Source organism: Zonotrichia albicollis, chromosome 21 (genome assembly GCF_047830755.1).
Source record: "Zonotrichia albicollis isolate bZonAlb1 chromosome 21, bZonAlb1.hap1, whole genome shotgun sequence".
Classification (NCBI taxonomy): Eukaryota; Metazoa; Chordata; class Aves; order Passeriformes; family Passerellidae; genus Zonotrichia; species Zonotrichia albicollis.
Genome location: NC_133839.1, coordinates 10,968,779 through 10,989,595, shown reverse-complemented (window position 1 = coordinate 10,989,595; position 20,817 = coordinate 10,968,779). Strand labels below are relative to the sequence as shown.

At 42.5% G+C, this 20,817-nt stretch overlaps 1 protein-coding gene across 4 annotated transcripts in view; it reads right to left on the bottom strand.

Moving 5' to 3' along the window:
- RABGAP1 (RAB GTPase activating protein 1) overlaps positions 1–20,817 on the bottom strand; it is a 63,211-nt gene that overhangs the window by 39,003 nt on the left and 3,391 nt on the right. Inside the window, exons 2-13 of one of the 4 annotated variants that reach the window (XM_074556172.1) lie at positions 17,627–17,828; positions 13,123–13,354; positions 12,473–12,677; positions 11,713–11,887; positions 11,303–11,460; positions 10,968–11,078; positions 10,286–10,352; positions 9,264–9,366; positions 7,897–8,066; positions 5,160–5,334; positions 4,451–4,544; positions 666–816 (exon numbers count right to left, since the gene is read on the bottom strand). In XM_074556172.1, coding sequence (XP_074412273.1) covers positions 666–816; positions 4,451–4,544; positions 5,160–5,334; positions 7,897–8,066; positions 9,264–9,366; positions 10,286–10,352; positions 10,968–11,078; positions 11,303–11,460; positions 11,713–11,887; positions 12,473–12,677; positions 13,123–13,354; positions 17,627–17,776 — 1,791 coding nt within the window. In that variant the 5' untranslated portion in view covers positions 17,777–17,828. The remainder of the gene's footprint in view (positions 1–665; positions 817–4,450; positions 4,545–5,159; positions 5,335–7,896; positions 8,067–9,263; positions 9,367–10,285; positions 10,353–10,967; positions 11,079–11,302; positions 11,461–11,712; positions 11,888–12,472; positions 12,678–13,122; positions 13,355–17,626; positions 17,829–20,817) is intronic. The other 3 variants (XM_074556174.1, XM_074556173.1, XM_074556175.1) reach the window with 3 other exon arrangements.

Sequence of the window (20,817 nt, the reverse complement as noted above, 5' to 3'; positions counted from 1 at the left end):
CATTAATAATTTCTAATACAGTCCTTCTAGACTTGCATGTTTGATGAAAGCAATAAAATCCAATGTAGCTACACAGATAATGGTCAAATCCAAATTAACCCATCAGTTTTCTGGATAAGAAGGTGACATTTCATTTTGTGACCCATTCGTTGCTTGAACTTTGAGAACCACTGAGTGATGTCTTTACAAACGATTCTTATATCCTTTTCCTACCTTACTGGAGTCAGCATTCAAGATGAGAAGTCACAAAACTGCTGTCCAATGCAAAAACATCCACATTGTTCTGTTTTCTTTCTACCAAAAAACGCTGCAATTTCTACTAGTGTTGGATTTTTAGCATAAACACTGAGACAACACAACAAAATCCAGCTTCCATTCAGAAAAGCCAAACAAACAAAGAAAATTATTCTGTCCGTTATGAAAGCAATTAATAGGATATTTATTTTTTACAAACTCAGAACTCGGCTGGGTGAAACAGGACTATAAAAGGAAAGCAGTGTAATGCCACCAGCAGCTCTGCAGGGTTTTTGCTGGAGGACTGAATCACAGTCAGTCCTTGGTACATCCAGGTACACTCAGGGACCCTGAGGCAAGAGTACGCCTGAAGCCACGGCATTCCCACTCTTTCAGAAATGGGGGAAAAGAGCTGAAAAAAGCCACGGTACCTTTGTGATGAGGATCCTGTACTTCTCCACCAGGTGGTCGTTGTTGTGACACCCTGCCAGCAGCTGCCACACCTCGCCCCGCAGCGCCTCGGGGACGCCGCTCCGCACCAGCGCCGACAGCGTCTTGGGCCGCACGCTCAGGTTCAGGTGCCTGCAGGGAGGGCTCGGTTACTGCCCACAGCCACGGGAACCGGCTGGGACAGCGCTCACAGCACCCTGCCATGCACTCCGGATCTCTGTGTGAAATTCAGCACACACAGCAATCACAGCACCCTGCCACGCACTCCGGATCTCACAGCACCCTGCCACGCACGCCAGATCTCCAGGTGAAATTCAGCACACACAGCACCCTGCCACGCATGCCGGATCTCTTTGTGAAATTCAGCACACACAGCACCCTGCCATGCACTCCAGATCTCTGTGTGAAATTCAGCACACACAGCACACCCAGGGACAGCGCTCACAGCATCCTGCCATGCACGCCAGATCTCCAGGTGAAATTCAGCATTCACAGCACCCTGCCATGCACTCCGGATCTCTGTGTGAAATTCAGCACACACAGCACCCTGCCATGCACTCTGGATCTCCAGGTGAAATTCAGCACACACAGCACCCTGCCACGCACTCCGGAATTCTGTGTGAAATTCAGCACACACAGCACACCCTGGGACAGCGCTCACAGCACCCTGCCACGCACTCCGGATCTCACAGCACCCTGCCACGCACGCCGGATCTCTGTGTGAAATTCAGCACACACAGCACCCTGCCACGCACTCCGGATCTCCAGGTGAAATTTGGCACTCACAGCACATCCAGGGACAGCACTCACAGCACCCTGCCACGCACTCTGGATTTCTGTGTGAAATTCAGCACACACAGCACACCCTGGGACAGCACTCACAGCACCCTGCCATGCACTCCAGATCTCCAGGTGAAATTTGGCACTCACAGCACATCCAGGGACAGCACTCACAGCACCCTGCCATGCACTCCGGATCTCCAGGTGAAATTCAGCACACACAGCACTCACAGCACCCTGCCATGCACTCTGGATCTCACAGCACCCTGCCACGCACTCCAGATCTCTGTGTGAAATTCAGCACACACAGCACACCCTGGGACAGCACTCACAGCACCCTGCCATGCACGCCAGATCTCCAGGTGAAATTCAGCACTCACAGCATCCCGCCACGCACTCCAGATCTCCCCATGAAATTCAAGTTCATTTGGAGCACTACTTCCCAAACTATTTTCTTGACTCTCATTGAATTTATATAGATATAACATTCAACAAACCAAAGCACTCCATTAAATGCTACAGGACAGAGGTCACAGCCTGTAAATTCCAAGTTCAGACTAGCTCAAAATGAGCAGTGTGCATGGGTCTCGTGGCAGGAGGTGACCCTCTCAGGGAGGGAGGGACAGGAGTCAGAGCTCTGGGAATGAACTCTCGTGGTTCTGCAGCTGCCCCCCTGCCCCAGGGCAGCCTCACTGAACTGCTCCTTCCAGCGAGACCACTGACAGCTCACAAATTACAGCACTGCAAGCTGCAAAAACTAAACCTACTTATAATTTATGCACTTACAGCATGTTAAACTGAACAGCTCATTTGTGGCTTATATATAAAAATCCCCAAAAGACACACGTCTTTAAATCACAGAGATTACTATTTTTCAGCAGTTACTAAAAAAACAAACTTCTGGATAAAATGATCAAGAGAACTGACAGACAAAGCCAGGCAGAAAGATGAACTTGTGTCACATCAACTGCATTATGTTCTTAATAAACTGGCATTTATTAATGTTTGTAACAGTCTAACAGATACATGGATAATAATTTCACACAGACTGGGATTCCCTATGGCCTTTCTCCAGTCTACAGTGCTCTGACACAATAATCTAGAGACTAACAAGGCAGACATTTAAATCACTATTTATTGCACAGAACTCGGGACCATCATGTCCTCCTTCACCGTGCTTTCTCTAAAAGAAATTAACTAAAATAAAAATAATATTTATAAAGTAGTTACATTTATATCAATGTCACTATAGACATATCTTTATAGAGCATTTATTATGCCTTTATAATATGTAAGTATATTTATATAAAATACTTCCTATATACAAAATATTTCTGTAAAGGCCTATAAAACTGCTTTGCCTTACTCTCAGATCAGAGGAAGTACAACAGTAGTTCCAATGAACACAGTCATGAAGGCTGTAGACTAAAGGCTACACACTACTGGATTCTTCCCAACTATGTTTGAAATGAGAAAATTGTGTGACTCAGCAGTTATGAAACATCAGCCAAATATTCTTTGGTATCACAAGATACCAAATATTTAATTACTATACAAATCTAATTACACAATTCTAAAAAACTAGCATGAAACTACCTGAAGTCTGATTTTTATGGTTTTCAATCCTCTTATGTTAAAAGCTGGGGGATCATTGCTTCCAAATACACGTTTTTAGTTAAGAAGGAAAGCCCTTTAACACATATTAAAGCTGTTGCCAGCATTAGCACAGAAGCATTTCATATCCTCTTAGAGCTGCCAAAACATTTCCAATGGGAGCCAGGTGGCTTAATTATCTCCGAGCCCTTGGAAGAATTACAAAAAAATTCAAGTTGAAAGAAACTTTCTCACAGCAGCAGATGCAGAGAGCTCATGTGGGAAAGATGTTTCTCCAAATCCAGGAGAGGGAAAAGGGATCACACATCATTTTACCACAGCCTTCCTCTCCTACAAATGCGTCCACTTAGTGCAAAACCAAAGAGGAAGGAAAACGACTTGTTCAAATAAGCAATAAGTGCAGAAAATACTAAACAGTTACAATCTTAATTTAAAGAGATTCCTAAGTGGTCACACCAATATTTTTTCTCATCTAAGCTGCATGACTGACTCCAATCTCTGCTGTCCCACTCCTTAGATCCAACACCCCACTCAACCTCTGAGTTGCTGTCCAGCCCCTGCCCTGCTCTCACTGACTTCAGCAAGCAAAAGGCCACAATTAAAGCTGCAAGTAAAGAGTCAAAATGAAGCCTGTTTGAGCTCAGTCTCATGCTGCCCATCACCCTCTTTGTGGGGAAAAAATAAAACCTAACAAAACCCCTGAATTTTACAACAGTCAGCATTTCTTTGGAACTGCTCAGGCTACCTCAAGATGAATAAAACAATCCCTCACCAAAGGAGGATTGTGTTGCATTAGCAATTGGACTGTCAAGAAACACTCTTCTCGTACACTGACATTTTCCAGGGAAAAACAGCAGAGCTCATGTACTTCCTTCTTGGCAGGCTCTGGAGCCTTCCTTTAGATAAGGGGGGAAAAACATCTTCTCTATCCAAGTCCCAGTCTCCCATTTCTTAAGCTACAGTCACTAAGATATGACAGCTGCAGGAAAAACTGGCTGTGAACCCAGTCAGAATTACAAAGAGGAATGGAAGTGATCTGTGCAGAGCAGACAAAGCAAGAGCTGCATTTTCTCTACATTACTTAGTTTAGGTTTTCCTTTAATAAAATCCCAAGGAACCTGAAGAGAAGTAGAGTTTTAAGGCAGAATCAACTAAAGACACAGCCTAAGTGAATTTCTGTACATTAAGCATGCACTCAAAAATTAAAATATTTATAACACCTCTAAAGAAATCAGAAAACATCAAGGCAGAGAATAAGGGACAGAGAACTAAATCCAAACTAATCTTACATCAAACGGCCTCTGGAAACAAAAACTCCAAGCAGAAGGAGCAATCAGAATGAGAAGATTCAGAACGTGATTTTGCCACTTACCACTTGGACAGCAGCTCTCCCCACGTTTCAAGAATTTTTTCTGCACACTCTTTGGAAACATCTCCAGAACCACTTAAGAGTGGTTCATCATTGTCTGCCAAGAGAACAGAAGGGACACTTCAGCCAAGGCCACATGGAAGGCCAGCAGGAAAAGTGGAACAGCAGAAACCCAAGTTATCTCCATTTCATCTTTGTAATGCCAGATGTTTCTATACTCAGAAGTGGTTGTGGTTTGCTTAAATTTTTTTTTTTTAAGTAGAAGTTCTTGAAAATGCTTTAAGCTCCAAGCTGGGCAGGTCCTGGTACAGTTTCATCTCTCCCAGATGTCTGACTCTCCACTAAAACACTGCCTGCTGACACTTCCAAATAACACCAGCTTCTCCTTCTGCTCTCAAACCTGCTCACAGCTGCTCAGGGAGGGGCAGAAGCCACATGATAATCGCCAGTTTTTAGGAGCCCTTTTTCACATCGTCCCAAATACAGCACACAGGAGGCCTGGGCTGAGAAAAGCAGGGACACTGAAGTGCCAGAGGAGGGAGAGGCTGACCAGGAATGCCAGGATCTTGCAGGCTATGGGATCCTGCAGTATTCCAGCAAGAAAACCCCTCCATCAGGCAGATTCTAACTGGAAGGGATCCTACATCTTTTATAACCACATTATTCACCAGCTGCCCTTTCTCAAAGTCCACAAAGCACAGGAGCTTCTTACCTTCCTCCTCATCATCCTCTGGAGGCGACGGGATCATGGAGCCCTGCGAGCCCGACTGGGGCAGGCGCAGGGAGGGGCTGGCTGTGGTTTTCCTCCTCTCCCTCTCAGATTCACTCTCCAGGCACACAACCTCATACAGAGTGTCAGAGTTGTTCTTCCTGTCCTTCTGCTTGATCTAGGAAACAAGGTTCATTCCACTGAGGAAGAGACACAAATGCCACATCGCTTCCTAAGGCTCTGCCTTCTCTTTGCAGACCAGGAGAGCTGAGGAACAACTTCCATCCCGTTCCACAGAGAGGAATGTTCACACCTGGGACACACTTAATGCCAGGGGCAGGCTCTCAGTGCTCCCTGAAACCTGCTGGGTGGTGCTGCACCCACAGGCACAAGGGGCACCTGGATCTGCCATCCACAGGGAGCTCATCTTTCCAGCCATCAATGAACTGGACACAAACGCACTAAATGTTTAAAGTTATGAATGCATCTGTGGTCTAAGACATGAAGGTTCCTCAGCAACTACATGAAATATGCAGCAACTTGCCTTTATTCAAACAGTAGTGGAAAATTGAAAGCAAAAACTTAAAAATTATGTCAAATTCTTCTTCAAAGAGAATTTGTAAAATGAGTTAAAATAGAAAAGGTTTCTGGGAATACTGATGGTGGCAAAAGCAGTCTTAAAAATTTGTTCATATTTATTTGAACAAGACGAGATGAGCTTTAAGGTCCCTTCCAAACCAAACCAGTCTGGGATTCCATGATTTTCCCACAGTAATGGTCTTTAGCAAAGCTTCCAACTCTGTGTATACATTGCTGCAGGAACACAAATTGCTGAGTTCCAAAGCCTACTCTGTGACCCTGTTTCTCCATAATTTTCAATGCTTTTGTACCTTCCTTTCCTTTAAAAAAGGATTTTTATTTGTGAAGCAGTTCTAAAATTTTAATACATTTTAAGGACTTGGATTTTTTTTTTCCTAAATGAATGAAAATAGAAAGCAGAGAAGAGAAGGTGAAGAAGAGAGTGAAATAAGATTCATAATTATACTCCACACTAAGCTCCCAGTGCTCAATTTTATTCTTTGGAGCATTAAAAATGAAGAGAAATACATCAAATCCAAAAATGACTAAATCACTAAATGCAATCGGAGCAAATAAAATCCCTCTGCTTTCACCATTTCCGAATAAAGAAACACTGCCAAAGCAAGATAAGCCAATTCTACACAGCTGTACTTTTAATAGGCTAATCATGACTCCACAGAAACAGGTTTCCCTTCCAGGCTTATCAGGAAGTACATTCTATATTTGTTGCTTCCACTACGAGTTTTGATAATCTTCCATTAGTAAACACTGCAAGTTGGATAACCTGACAGTGTCTGTGGAAAAAGAGAATTGGCCAAGATAAGTCACAATGTCTGTGAATTTGGTAAGACAAAAGATCCAGAATTAGCTCAGTAAGATAAGCTTCCTCTAAACTGCCAAACAGAAAAGGCACCTTTTGGAGGCTGCAGAATATTTATAGCCCAACAGCCTCTACATGCTCCACCTCAAAAATATTCTAAATACAAAGGCTGAGCTCATCCATGAAGAATTTTTCCACCTTAAACTTTGAAGGATAGGGGTTTTTCTTTACATAGAAAAAGAATCCTTGGTGAACTTCATCTTTGTTACTACCCAGATGCATTCTTTGCTAGCACTTAAAGGCAAGAGTAAAAAGAATGAAGAAAAGCCTCTTGCTTAACTCAAAACCTCTTTAAATAAGAACACTTATCATGAAATTAGGACTCCAACACTGCTTGCTTTTTGGGCTGCACCCAGAATTGCTAAGCCTTGAGAGAGCACGTACATCCACATGGTTATTTGCTTTTATACATTTCCAGTTCCTTAAACAGGACTTTCATTTCAGAACAATAGTTTCTAGAGCAGAAGAACAGCAGCTATTTCAAGTACATGATCTCTTCAGTGACTTGGACCTTCAACTTACCAGCCTTATTTTGAGACTAAGTTATTGCCTTGTACTGTTATTAGGAATATCCTGAACAGAAATAATCCTTCCATTTTTAGGACATGGGTAAAAAAGTAAGTTGGAAAAAACAGTAAAAATTTTTTAACAAGTTCTAGGGATTTTTTGTGGTTGCTTGGATTTTTTTCCCCAGGGCAAACTTGGGGTATGTGTGAAATATCTGTTTCCAACCATGCAGAAGGGGAAAATAGACTTTGACAAAAAATAATTTCCTTTGGAATTTCATGTGGATGTTCACTCATCTAAAAAAGAAACGTTCAGTTTGCATGATAAAATAAGTCTAGTGATCTATCAGATACCATGGCACCAGGATTACAGCAAGGACATTTTTTTTTTCTCTTAACCCTTAATTTTACACAATTATTCCTCCATACCCTTATGGCAGCAAGTCTCAGCATAGCCCCAGTTTGCAGATAAATCCTCCCTTCCTTTTCTGGCTGTGGTTTGGCTGGAAAATCCATAACCCCCTCTGTAACCTCGCAGACTCATCAAAGCTATCAAAAAAGCTATTTCAGGCTCTTTATGGGAACTGCAGATAGCCAGCAACAATCAGCACAATAAAGGGTAGCCTTTCTCAAAGTCAAGTTCATTTATTTTACCTCTGTGAATAAGGAGGAAAATATTGCATTATGAACATTATATCAGTAAAGGTTTTAGCAATCATAGGGAGAAACAGCCTATTAACTGTCAATTTTATTTCTTTATTTTTTAACACATTACCTGTTTCAATTTTAAGAAGAAATTTTCAGTTGAGCTCCGTTTGCTGAAGGGCCAGAACAGCCTCTCATTAGGTGAGCAAACTCTGACTTTTGTCTCCAGAATGAATCGAACGGGCTCCTGCACCTCAGTTATGACCAAATCCACAGCAGTGGTCATGAACAACACTTTATCTAGAGAGAGAAAATGAAGCCACAATGTGAAAAGAAACATTTCAAATAAAATATTCCATAACCCCTTTCCCAGTAATATGGAAGAACAAAGGAAACTTTCCTTTTCAGAATCGATTTTCCCCCCAATTTAACATCTCAAAACCCTACAAGTTTCAAAACAGGAAAATTGGATCACTATGCACTATTCACCAGAGAGTAAGGAAACTGCAGCCTTCAAGCCAAGAAAATGATCTTGTTAAAGAGAATAAAAATTCTTCTTTTTCAAATCCCACTGAAATTGTATCCAAAACCTTCTTTAAACATTAGAGAGGATCCGTGCATTTAACTGCACAGTGCAGACCTCTTGCCATCCAGCCTAATTACACTTCAATTCTTTTTTGGTTTTAGAAGTTACTTAAGTGTTTAATACCATGATATTAAAGGCATTTAAGACCATGTCAGCTGTGAAGTTCCAAAAATTGCCTACACACTCTGATGCTCCAACAGGAGGCAACAGGGCTCAGTGACCCAGGAGATGTCTCTGGCAGGGAATGATAAATTGTGTCCTTCAGGCAGGGTGGCATCCACTCCAGCACCACACTGTGCCCAGCAGCTGACTTCATGACACTGCCCAGTCAATTCCCATTCACTTCCCAACCTCTGGCACACAACAGTGACAGGAGATTGGAAAGATGATAATTCAGCTGACATCTTCAAAGAAGTAATGACATTCTCTTTCAGGACTCGAGAGAGCAGTGCAACATCAGCTATTTTTGGAAGACACTTGGAGTGGTTTGCTTTCATTTTCACAGGTATGGGAATCCTTCTGTTTTTAATTAAAAACTTGGGTTTGGAAAAGATTGAACTGACCACAAGACACTGAGCAAAGCAAGTGCCTGCAAAACTCATTTAGTGCAATTCCCAATGGGATTCTTGAAAAGGTCCAGTGGTGAACAGAGCACCTGCATCCTGCCCCACACCTGCAGAGCCTCCTACAAGGACACAGCTCCTACAACATATTACTGAACATTGCTTGCTTTTATTTGTCTTTTTGGTTTTTTTTTTTAAATTTCACATGGCATTCAGCACTCTGCTTTCTGAGAACATATCCTATTCTGTGAAAGTCTTTTGTGGGATTCTTCTGAAAAGATAATTCATCCAATGCCCGCTATGGAAGTAATTTCCCTGCCTAGGGATAACACCTGGCAACATTCATACCTTTTGGTGTTTCTTCATTTACAAACTGGAAGTGTGGAGACTTTTGATTCCAGCTCCCAGTGATCACGTATGATTTCCCATCAGAACTTTTACCCATGGACTCCTGGAAACAAGGTAAGTTTATGTTTTGTTTTGTTTTTTTTTTAATAAAGAAGTTTCTACATGATGTAGCACCAGCCCTGTGAAAGAGCTACTGCACTGGCAAGGAAAGGGCAAGTCCATGTGACAGAGTCTGCAGCAGAGATCATCTCTGAAGGAAATAACAGAGATCCCCTGCAATCTTTGGTGTCCATGCTGATAACACTGAAAGGCCAATTAATAATAATTATTCTATTAGTACACGGCATGATCAGTCATTTTGGAGGTGGCCATTGAACAGCAGCTTTCAGTTTACAGGGGTGTGGATGAGAACACAATACATGTTATTCAGTCACTAAGAACCAAACCAACATTTTATCTAATGCTCAGCTTGTCTGTCTTCACAACAACCTTATTTTCTGGGCAATCCAAAGCCTGGCAGAAAACAAAATTATTCATGTAGTATTAAACCTTTTTGAGTAGTCACTCTGTACTGCATAAATACTAGCAAATTTGTTGTCACTTCAGCCTTGTGAAGTCAAATGATCCCTATCATTACTCTATAGAGAAAAGTGAGTCATAAGAACAAAGCACCCACTAGTTCTGTGTTACACTGGAAGCCTCTCAGGCCTCGATTCTCACACTGATAACTAAGCTGTAAAACTTTCCATGTTCAAAGCACAGCACTTTGATATTCAGGATATCTAAAAATAAGGTTCCATGTTTCTTATTTCTGGCCCCTGAATGAGAACAGCCATGGCTGACTGTAAAACTGGGCAAGTCCCCTGACCAAGCACCAGGTCACGTCTAACTGAGCAGCAGAGGCAAGGATTGAGCTGTAGAACCCACACCATCAACAACTGCAGAAGTGCTCCCTGTCCATCCTGACATCATGCACAATCATAACCCAAGTTCTTACTGAGTTTTGTTAAAAAGATCCTTACCAAATCCAGAAGGTGCATGTCGCCACTCCGAACGTCTTTCCCACGGCTAAGGAGAAGGCCAAAACATCTGCAAAGCCAGGCAAAAAATGTAACTGCAAAACTTGGACATGCTCATCAACAAACCATTAACCTTTCTTATCTAAGTATTTGCTGTCATACATCACAAACAGCCCATGAATCCACTGACAAACACCAACAAACCTTGACATTTGAATGCAGCATCAAGCACATCCAGCAAAACAATGTCAAGCCAACATCAAAAACGTCCAGCAAAATTTCAGGATCATATTTACAAGATGATTTTACCCAATTCATAGCCTGGAAATTGTTCCATTACCTTTGTTTTACAGAACAGTCTAATAAAGTCACTGCTAACAAGGGTTCCTTATACCACAACAACACTTGGCCTGCACTCTTCTGCCCTTCCTTTGGTGGCTTTTTTTTGGGATTTTTAGACATATTTGCATAGAATTTACCCTTCAGTAGGGACAAGGATCAGATGAAACACAAGGACCTCTTTTATGATTTCATTTTGGCCTTTTCACAGATATTTTTGGCCCACATAGGTATGTCCCACTTCATCCTCAAGAGAAGTATGGCACTAAATCACAGAATAATTACTAACCTGCTCCCTCAGAGGCAAAATACAGATAAAGAGTCTTTTAAAAGTTGATGACATTACCTTTCAATAGCAAGTTCTTTATTCGTTGTCTGTTGCACATAAATCACAATCTTCTTATCAATCCCTTGGCGGAGTTTGAAGCATTGCCTGTCTTTGTCTTTGGGAACTGCACTGTTATTCATCAGGAAAGAAAAGAAAGAATTCTCAATTTAGCTGCATTCCTTGCATACAGTGAACCCAGCATCAGACACTGGTGCAGCTCCTTACACCTGGGATTCATTTAAACTAGAATAGGAAACTCTCAAAAAGGGAATTCAGGCACCACCTCAGCCTCACACTGTATATTCACACACTTTCCAACAGAATCATATGCTGCACAAAAGAAGAATCTCTACCTGAAATAACCTTTCCCATCATCTTCTTTGATTTCCAGAGACACGGAGAAGGTGAAGATGTCGCTGTCAGGAGTCTGGGGGGTGGCCGTGGCTGAGAGCGGGGTCTGCTTGGCAGAGCGCCGGAAGGCAGTGGCAAAGCTGTACAGGATTCGGCTCACCTGCGGCCAGAGGGACAAACAGCAGCTGAAACCACCCCGCATTTTCACTAATTCACAACAAATTGTATGAAAATCATTCCATTTTAGCATCTAATTAACTGTAAGGATACTGTTAACTGTGCATTCTTATCCCATAGCTAAGGTTTGCTGATGGATGAATTACATTACTTAAAGTGCCTGAAAAACTTCCTTTAAATTTCATAATAACATTTACATGTACGTAATATCATTTGACAAAAAGCTTGCACTTACAGCCTCTTGGATTTCACATCGGAAGACATGAATCCTGAAGAGTTCTGCATTGTAGTGGCTTTCAGTGAAAGCAAAGCAATCACTTTCAGGGGTCCCATCGTGCCCTCGTACACAGAAAAGGATTTTATAGATTGGATAATTTGCTATTTCTGTGTTTGTCTGAGGATCTAAAAGTCTGTTAAAATAGAGAGAGGGGAAAAAAAAGCGAGCTTGCACCTTTAGAAGAATTATTTCAGCCAGACATAACTTGCAAGCTTTAACAATTTCATACCTCCTAGAGAAGTACACCACAAAAACTAGATCCTGTCATTTACTGCAAAGCATGACCACCATAATTATGTTTAAATTGAACAACACAAAAAAATACAATGCCACAAATGTTTCCACCAATAATTTCCCCATGGTTTTCAGGGATTAGTCTTCCAAAAGTTACACTAATATTTGGCAGTGGACAGACTCATCTCTGTCAGGCCTCGTGTATCAGACATTTTCCAAACTACTTTCCAGGCTATTTCCAAAGTGCTCATCAATAACCAATCCCACTATGGCTTTGGTGATAGCTTGGATGATCACAGTACATTTTGGTAGAGTGTTTGGTAAACAAATTCCAAGGACTCCTTTTCACAGATGTCTGTAAAACCCCCTTCTCCCACTAAAGAAAATCCAAGCTGCTCAAGTCTCCTGCAGGTAAACCATCAGCTTGTTGGCTTTCCAAAGGAGCCAAGCTGAAGGCAGAGCCCCAGAGCAGCGAGCCCCGTACCTGACGGTGCCCTCGGAGACGTTGGGCACGGACAGGGTGACGTCCAGGGAGATCTGGCACTGGCCCCGCAGGATGGACATCATGCGCAGCGCCTCCACCTCGCTGCGCGGCGCGTTCACCGAGGCACAGCCCAGGTAGGTCAGCTTGCTGAACACCACGCTGTCCTCGTCCGTCACCGGCGTGAAGGGGCTCAGATCCTCACAGTCTAGGGCAGCACAGCAGGGGGAGTGTCAGAAACAAGGCAGGGCACGGCAAGGGAAGGGGCAGACACTGCTGCTGACACTGACTGTCAGGCACTGGCTGCCCACTGTATTGGAGACAAGAGAGGCTGAGAACAGAAAAGCCAGGCCAGGTCAAAACACTAAAGGAAAGGCCTGTACTTATATTTTATACAGCCAGGCAAGTAAGCTTAATATCTGTGCACACATCTCAGGGCTGATATAGCAGTGTTTTCAGAATACAGGACAGTTCAGCAGATATTAACTCTTGCATCACATACATAACCTGGAATTTACTGCACTAAGTGATTATAATGTGAGACATGGGGAAAGGCTACTGGCCACACGTGTACCTAAATTCTCTTCACTTTCCCCACAAAAAACAAGTTCATAAGATACTACCAGGCATTCCTCCCCATTTTTTTTCCTAACCTCCTTGGGATGGTTTCACTGGCAAGCTCATTTCTGGTTTCTGGAGTCCTGCCACCGACACTGGGTTAATGGTGGAGGATGCTGACGCTTCAAGGACAACAGGTTCTTCCCCATCTCCATCAGTTCTGACTTCTCCCAGGTCCCGGTCACTGCCCTGATCCTCCATGGGTGGATCCATCAGCACGTCCTCCAGCTCCCGCTGCAGCTGCTGCTCACTTCCATTCCCCACAATCTGAGAGCCACAGAGTTGGGACACAAAAAAGAAGAAAAGACTGTTCAAACAACAAAAAACACCCCTCAGGCACAGGGTCATTCATATTGCTTTTTATTTACCAGTCAAAGCAGCAGTCAACAAATTTAACGCAGTTACAACCATAAACACAAACTGCAGGGTGCAAGTGCTCACCAGCATGGATTATATCCTCCCTGCTCTAACAAATCTACAAGCTCAAAGCAGGAATTTTCTAGCACTAGAAATAGCGGGGAGATTACTTTTAAACCAGTCTTTAATCAGTAACTACAAAGACTACCTTTGACAGAGAAACTTCCAGATGTCCACAGTATGGGCTATAACAATTCTCAGATTAACACCAGAAAGGGATAAATGCAATTAAATATGTCAGGTGCTTTATGGGCAAGACAGAGAGGTTTCACAGGAAGAGAAGCATCTGGAACAAGATTATGCCATCATGCTGAGGAGAAGCAACAGCTTTGCTTTGTTTCCCAACGCTCAGCTGCAGTCTGACTTTGAGCTCATTGAAGTCAACATGAAAGCATGAAGGCACCTCAACAGTGTGAAATAAGGTCCTGAAGTGGAAAGGGAATGAAGGCATTCATTTCAGGAAGCTCTCAGATACCGGTTCTACGGAAACTCTTTGTCCATTCCTCTGCAGTTAATAGGGAAGTGACTGAATTTGCAGAGTATTTACCAGATGCCATCAGCAAATGACACTTGCTTCTAACACCTCTGCAGCTGCTGCTGGTTATTCCTGCTGACACCAAAATTCAACCTAGGAGCACTTCCATATTCTCACCTCTCTGTAAACTCACTGACCAGCTACTAAAATCCAAATTATTCAACTAGCCCAAAAAGTAATAATCTAGTGACTGTTTTGCCACAGAATCTAAACAATAACAAGAGACATTTATGCTCTTGAAATTGCCACAAACAGAATGTCACTTTTTGCACAGATTAAAATACACTCCTGTGCTGTGATCACCTGCCAGGAGCAGGACAGGGTAACTGCCTTGCTCAGCTGTACACCCACAGGGGGAGGCAGCTGTAACCTGCAGCTAGGCACAGAAATCCACACATTGCCATTTTCCTCCCAACAATTTTAGTATTAATTTCTGTGATACACTGTGGAAAAATCCTGCACAAGCATGGGGTCATCAAAGGCTTTCAAGCATCATGTTTATTATTCAAGTCTTTGCATACAATCATCAGAAAGATGATGATGGATGATGATGATGATGGAAGATGCACCATGTTCCTTTACTGTATGGAGTTTATATGTTTTGTAACAGAATAGAATTAATTAATTATGCTGCCCTGTCAGTCCCTTCAAAGGCTATATATCGAAAAACCTAGAGTAACTTCTACTTTACAGAGCCTGTTCTCTATGAAACCTGAAGTTAAAATTCATTCTGGTAAAAAACTGCATCTGGTACAGCTTTCCTCACAGTCAACAGACTTTGGTTTGGGAAAGGAAGGTGAAAAATTCATATCCAGTGAGAACTACATGTTGTATTGGTATTAATATAACATGCACATGAAAAATGTTCTATTCTATCAAGATTAAAAGCCAAAAAATCTGAACTGTGATCTACTCTACTTGGTAAAATAATCAGTATGAATAACATACCTAGATGTTACATCTATAAAACATGATCTTGAAAATAAAATTTCCCAAAAATAGTAGTGACAGGTAAAACACAAATTCAAGTTGTTTACAGAAAATAGGCATGTAAAAATAAAAAACCCATCTCATAGATATTCTAAAACATCATCATCAAAACCCCATTTAAAAAGCAATTTTAACTAATTTCTCCAAGAAAGCTTTTCATCTTAGCCCAGACTACCCTCAAAAGGAATTTTAAAAGGCACAGTAACCACACTTCTGGACTAGAAGCGCCCTGCTGTTCCCAAAAATTAAGTGCAACAAACCAGCTGCCTGCACACCGAGGCCCAAAACACAAACCAAGGTTAACTTCACAAAAACGAAAGGTTCTCATGCAGCCATTTGGTTCCCCACATCAGGGGAACAGGGCACACAAAGGTGTAAATGTGCCTGAAACCCAACCCCAACTACAGCCCCAAAAGCAGAGCCAGCCTGGCAGAACCAAGGGCGGGAGGGAACAGTGACAGCTGCACCTGAGCAGGGCTGGAGGCTGAGCAAAGAAACCGCGACCCTGATCGTGGCTTTGTCCATCTCTCACTGAACTCAGAACTCATTTTACTTCATCTTTAACTAAGGTTAATAGGAGGGACTTCTACTTAAGTAGAAGTAGAAATTTGCTCCTTGGAGGTAGGAAACGTCCCTTAGCACAGCAGGGGATTTATCAGAACTGTGATTTATCCCCCTCTCCTGAGGCATGTGCTGCCACCTCTGCTGGGAGAGCTCTCGCTGTGCTCCACACTGTGCTCCAGCAGCAAAGCTTTCCCAAACCCAGCCCAGCCCCACTGCCAGTGCAGAGCAGACACAGGAGCAACACCAGAAAGCAGAGACAGCAGGCAAACTGTATTTCTTGTTTAAGATAGAAAGTTGCCATTAATCACTCAGATTGCAGCCAATAACCAACAGCACACACTCTCCACGCTGGAATACTGAAAAGTTCAAGGTGAATCACTTTGTTCAAGGCTTGTGCTCAGTCCAGGCTCCAAATTCATAAAGAAGCTTAACACCTGCAAAGCTCTGTGGCATTCAGTGCCAAACTAGAGAACAGCATAATTTAATTTTACAACTGATGATCAGGAGGCAGCAGAGCTCATGTTCTTCCTTCCTCATCAAGAGAAACAGCCCACCTGCAGCCAGCATTTCATAAACCACTTTGGAGGCAAACAGGGATACAAATAGCTCCCATGTGGAGCAAGAACTGTTGCAGACTATGACATTTCATGCCTCCAAATTTTCGTTGGGGATAACAGGATGGAACAGAGAAGCTGGTTGACAGAAGTCTCCTGGGCTCTCAAACGATGCCTCAGGAGCTGATTACAGACACTGCCACAGAAGCATTCTCAAGGTAAGTACCACTGTGAGACTACTCTGAATTCCTAAGTATTGATGCTGATCCTGATCTTGATGCTGCTGGTATTTGCAGCACTAAGAAAGACAAGCATGAGGCCACAGCCTTTCAGCAGGTTTCACAGATCACCAGGCTCCATGCTCAAGGAATGTTCATGTTTTTTAGACTATTCTATGATGCGAAGTGACACCTTCTACAACCACCATAAAACGTACATGAACTTTTTTGCCAGATTAAGCAAAAGATCAGTTTTGAGACTCTTAACTGACAGAATTTATTTGAAGTCTTAAGCAAAAGAAAAGAGCCACTATAACAGAATGTCTTGCCCCGGACTCAAAGGAACACAAGAAAAACAAAGCAGTTGGGAGGTAAAAGCAAGAAGAGCAAAAGCATCAAGAAATGTTTCATAAAGTCTCTGTTACAACTACTGCAAGAGAAAAGAGGAGCACCCAGTCCAACAGGCAGAACACAGGATTTCTTATCATCTTTAAAGACAGAGATGCAGCTGCAGACAGACATCAGCTTCTTCCAATGGTGGAATATCTCTTTCTATCTCCCAAAAGAACACATTAATTTGACTCACTCTAGGGAAGATCCAGTTTTCAACACATTAAAGTGATGGAATTTGGAGTGATTACCTTACTTGTGCCACTTTTCTTAAAAACTGCTGAAATACAAATTGGAATGAATGTTGCTCTAAGTAGCAAAAAAAAAAGTAGAGGGTGTCAAGGGTCTCTTTTCAGAACAGCACTTTTACAAGTGAGAAGATGCCAGTGCCCTTCCAGCTCTCACAAGCCTCTCACAGAGAGCTCGTGTTCTCTGATTCATGCCAAGTTGTTAGTTATAACTACTCTTCTACGTTTCTTAAAGAGAACATTTCACATTGGGGAAAACTTCAGTGTATCTTTGAATTAACAGATACAGTCAAATCCATGTATGCTAATACTGCTTTCCACCTGAAAGCTGTGAAAAAATCACAGTTCCACGTTCTTGACAATCAGCCTGTTTCATCCCAAGCACTTCAGGAAGAATTCTGCAAAGTGGGGAAAAAACCCACAGCTAGTGATGGAGAGAGCTCTTACTCAAAACCTAATTACCACTTCTGACATCAGCAGTGAAGAAATTACTGACAAAACTGGTTCTTGAAAACGTTCTCCCTTCTGTCAAGTTTTCCACAACAAAGAAGTCCCTCTTTAAGCTCTCTATGGTTAGTTTGATTTAGAAGAACAGGGAACAAACTCAGGTTATTGGTTCTTACCTTCAGTCCTGTTTTTTCATCATCACTACCATTATTTGTAGATGGTGTTTCATCCCCTTGCCTGGAAACCAAGACAAAATCTTCACTGTTAAGAGTGGATACCGAGTCTGAAGAGACACTGATTTTTCCAACAGAAGCCTTGTCATCCATGACTTAAAAAGGAAGTTCGATTCATGAATGAGATTAAATATGTTATAAACTCCTGAAAAACAAAAATCATAAAAATACTTATATAAAACTTCATGCTAAATGCTCAAATGTTTCTTTTCAGAAACCTGCTGACTAATTATAAAAACTAACTCATCTGACAGCACAACCAAGCTCCAACTCCTCTCTCAGTGCACAAAGTCCTGCCCTCATCTTGCTAAGCAGCACATGCTATCCCAGCACTGCTTTCCACAGCTCACAAAAGGGAAGTTAATAAAACTCTCTGCAGTATTTCATGGTAATGTCAGTCACCACTTTATACACATCACACAAAATAGGGCCCTCCATACATACCCTCCACCTGCTGACAATCAAGGCCAGCACAATAAAGTTCATTTACTTCCTTCAATTAATACCTGCCTTCACCTATGTTCACACAAAAATTACTTTTATTTATCAGAGCTCACTGTATGCTGCAGTCACGTTCCTTTCCCCCAAGCAAGAGTTTGACCTAACTCCTGATATTTTGCTCTGAAACCTTGGGTCATGGAGCAGTTTATGAATCTACACTGAATTTTCTGTACTATAAGGAGCAATAAAAGCAAAGACTTCCAAGAAGCAGGAAGAACAGCGTAGGCTGGCTCAGTACTGAGAAGCAGAGCCAACAGAGGATTTTAAAAAGCTGGAACTGGCACTGAGAGGCATTTGAAGAAAGGAACAAAAGGTGAAGTTCAGCTGCACACCTTGAACTCTACAGCACAGATTCCCAGAATCCATGGCTCAAAACAGGCTGCTGTGATAAAAATGGGTGATTAAATTTCTCAGAAACCCAAATATACCCTTATCTCAAAGGCTTGGGTCTTTACAAACTCCCAAACATAATCAAACTCAAATGCTTTTTCAGCCTCCAGTTTTGCCTTCCAACCTGGAAGCACCATCCCAACCTGGCTTCCAACAGCACAGCCAAACAACAGAGAGCTGGCACAGCCCACAGCATTCCTGCCTGAACCAGAACAATGCACCAGAAATAGCAAAGCCTGCTTTTATTCCTATCAATGCCCTCCCCACAACCACCAATACAACATGAAGTCTGCCGGGAGGACAACTTCTAACCAATTACCAATCCCATCACTTAGTGATCCTGCAACAGGTTTCAGAGAACTGAAGCAGAGTGTAAGAGGAAGAATGGATGTGGTTTGTTCATGAATGACAACGCACCTGTGATTATTTGATTTATTTTCAAAATCATGTGTGGTACTTAGATATCCTTTTCAAAACCATTTTAGGATCCACTGACTTCCAGTGGGAATTACTGGCTGGTAAATGTAGGCATTTTGAGAAGTTCTACACACTGGTATCACTCACAAATATCTCAAAGGTAGGGCAGAATTCTTACTGTTAAAGATGCCTTTGTTTTAACAATTCATATTAAAACATTTCTATAGAAGTTCCATATTGCACCATCTATATAGACACAGATCTCTGAAAATACCTAAATCAAAGATCTTGAAACACAGACTAAAAATAAGCATCAAACACTATATACCCCTTTGGCTTTACTGTGTTCATTCAAACAGAGCAAACTCATCTTCCACACTGACAGCAGGAGTAGAGGAGCAGGCTTTGATCACAACCAGCTGTAAAGATCATCCAGGCAAGGATCACTTTAGCACTTTATTTTGGTGTATTCTGTCTGTCTTGAAGTGCTAATTTCTCCTATTCCCCAAGTGTTTCAATGTGACACCTCTACCCAACATCACCTTCAATTCAATAAAAAGCGTCCTGTGCTTCGCCAGCTCCTGTCTGGCGTAGGGAGGTGTAAACAAACCCCACGTGGATCCTGGGCCCCAGCCAGCCCAGCCAGCCCCACAGCGGTGTCACAACACAATTGCAACACCAGGACTCCCAACCAGCCCAACTCTGCCAACCTAACAGTGAAGTCTCATGAAATTACACAAGATAGGAGAGCACAGGAAAGGGGACAGTGGAGCAGGCAACCGAGAGAAGCTTTTGATGTAGCAGCAAGCAAAGCTCAGATACCCAGCTGTGCTGGAATCAGCCACAGGGGTTCATTGCATTAATGCTCAAACACTCAAGGTGCAAAAGTAGTCTTCAAATATTAAAATATTGCCCGAAGTTAATCAAAATTTCTATATCCTCACCCTTTGCTTTGCATGGATTTAATTTCCTCCGTTCCTGGCTATCACTTTGTTCCATAGAGGCTCCCACATGGATCATTTTCCCTGAATCAGAAAGCTCACAACGGCAGAATCCCCGCCAGAGAGCCTCCAAGCCCATTAAAATAAGGGCCAGCCTAGAAGGGCACACATCAAAGACCAGCAGAGCAATTACGTGTGGCTCAGGAATCAAACCCCAAGAACACACAGCAGCAGTGACAGTGCTCTTCAGCAATACCTGCAATGGCTCTGAGAGCCAAAGCTTTCTGCTCTCACAGCTCAGCCCCAAAGAGCTCAGCCAAGCACAGAGCCCAAGGTTTGATGTCCCTTGGAAAGCCAGTGGCTCATCCCTATCATGGAAACAGACTTTGGTCTGTTTAAGCATAAATAAAATAGGAGCTTTTGAATTCAGCACAGTTTAGCTCCTGACACAAAACTACACCACAATTCAGCAGGGTTTGCCTGAAGGTGTCTTTAAGCTCCACAGGAGACAGAGTGTCTGGGTAAAACATGAACAGAGAGGCAAACTTCTACCAACCTCTTTCCTTGCTCATCTGTGTAATTAAATGGGTGTTCTGGCCTCTCCTCACACAACAAACTATTGGAGAAGTTGCAAAATGAGAAAGTCAGCATGGCTGGCTCTTGGGTCACTGCTTTCAATTTTACTTAAAATTCTGGTTCTCTGTGAAATTCCCCTTCACTGCTGTTACACCTCACACTCTACTCTAGATAATGTGCAGAGGAAGAGCAGAGACCCCATTCACCATGATTAAAATCTTAAACAACAGGAAAGCAAGCCTATCAAAAGTTCAGATTAGTTACACACACTTATAAAACATTTATCTTTTACTTTCCCTCCCTTTCCCA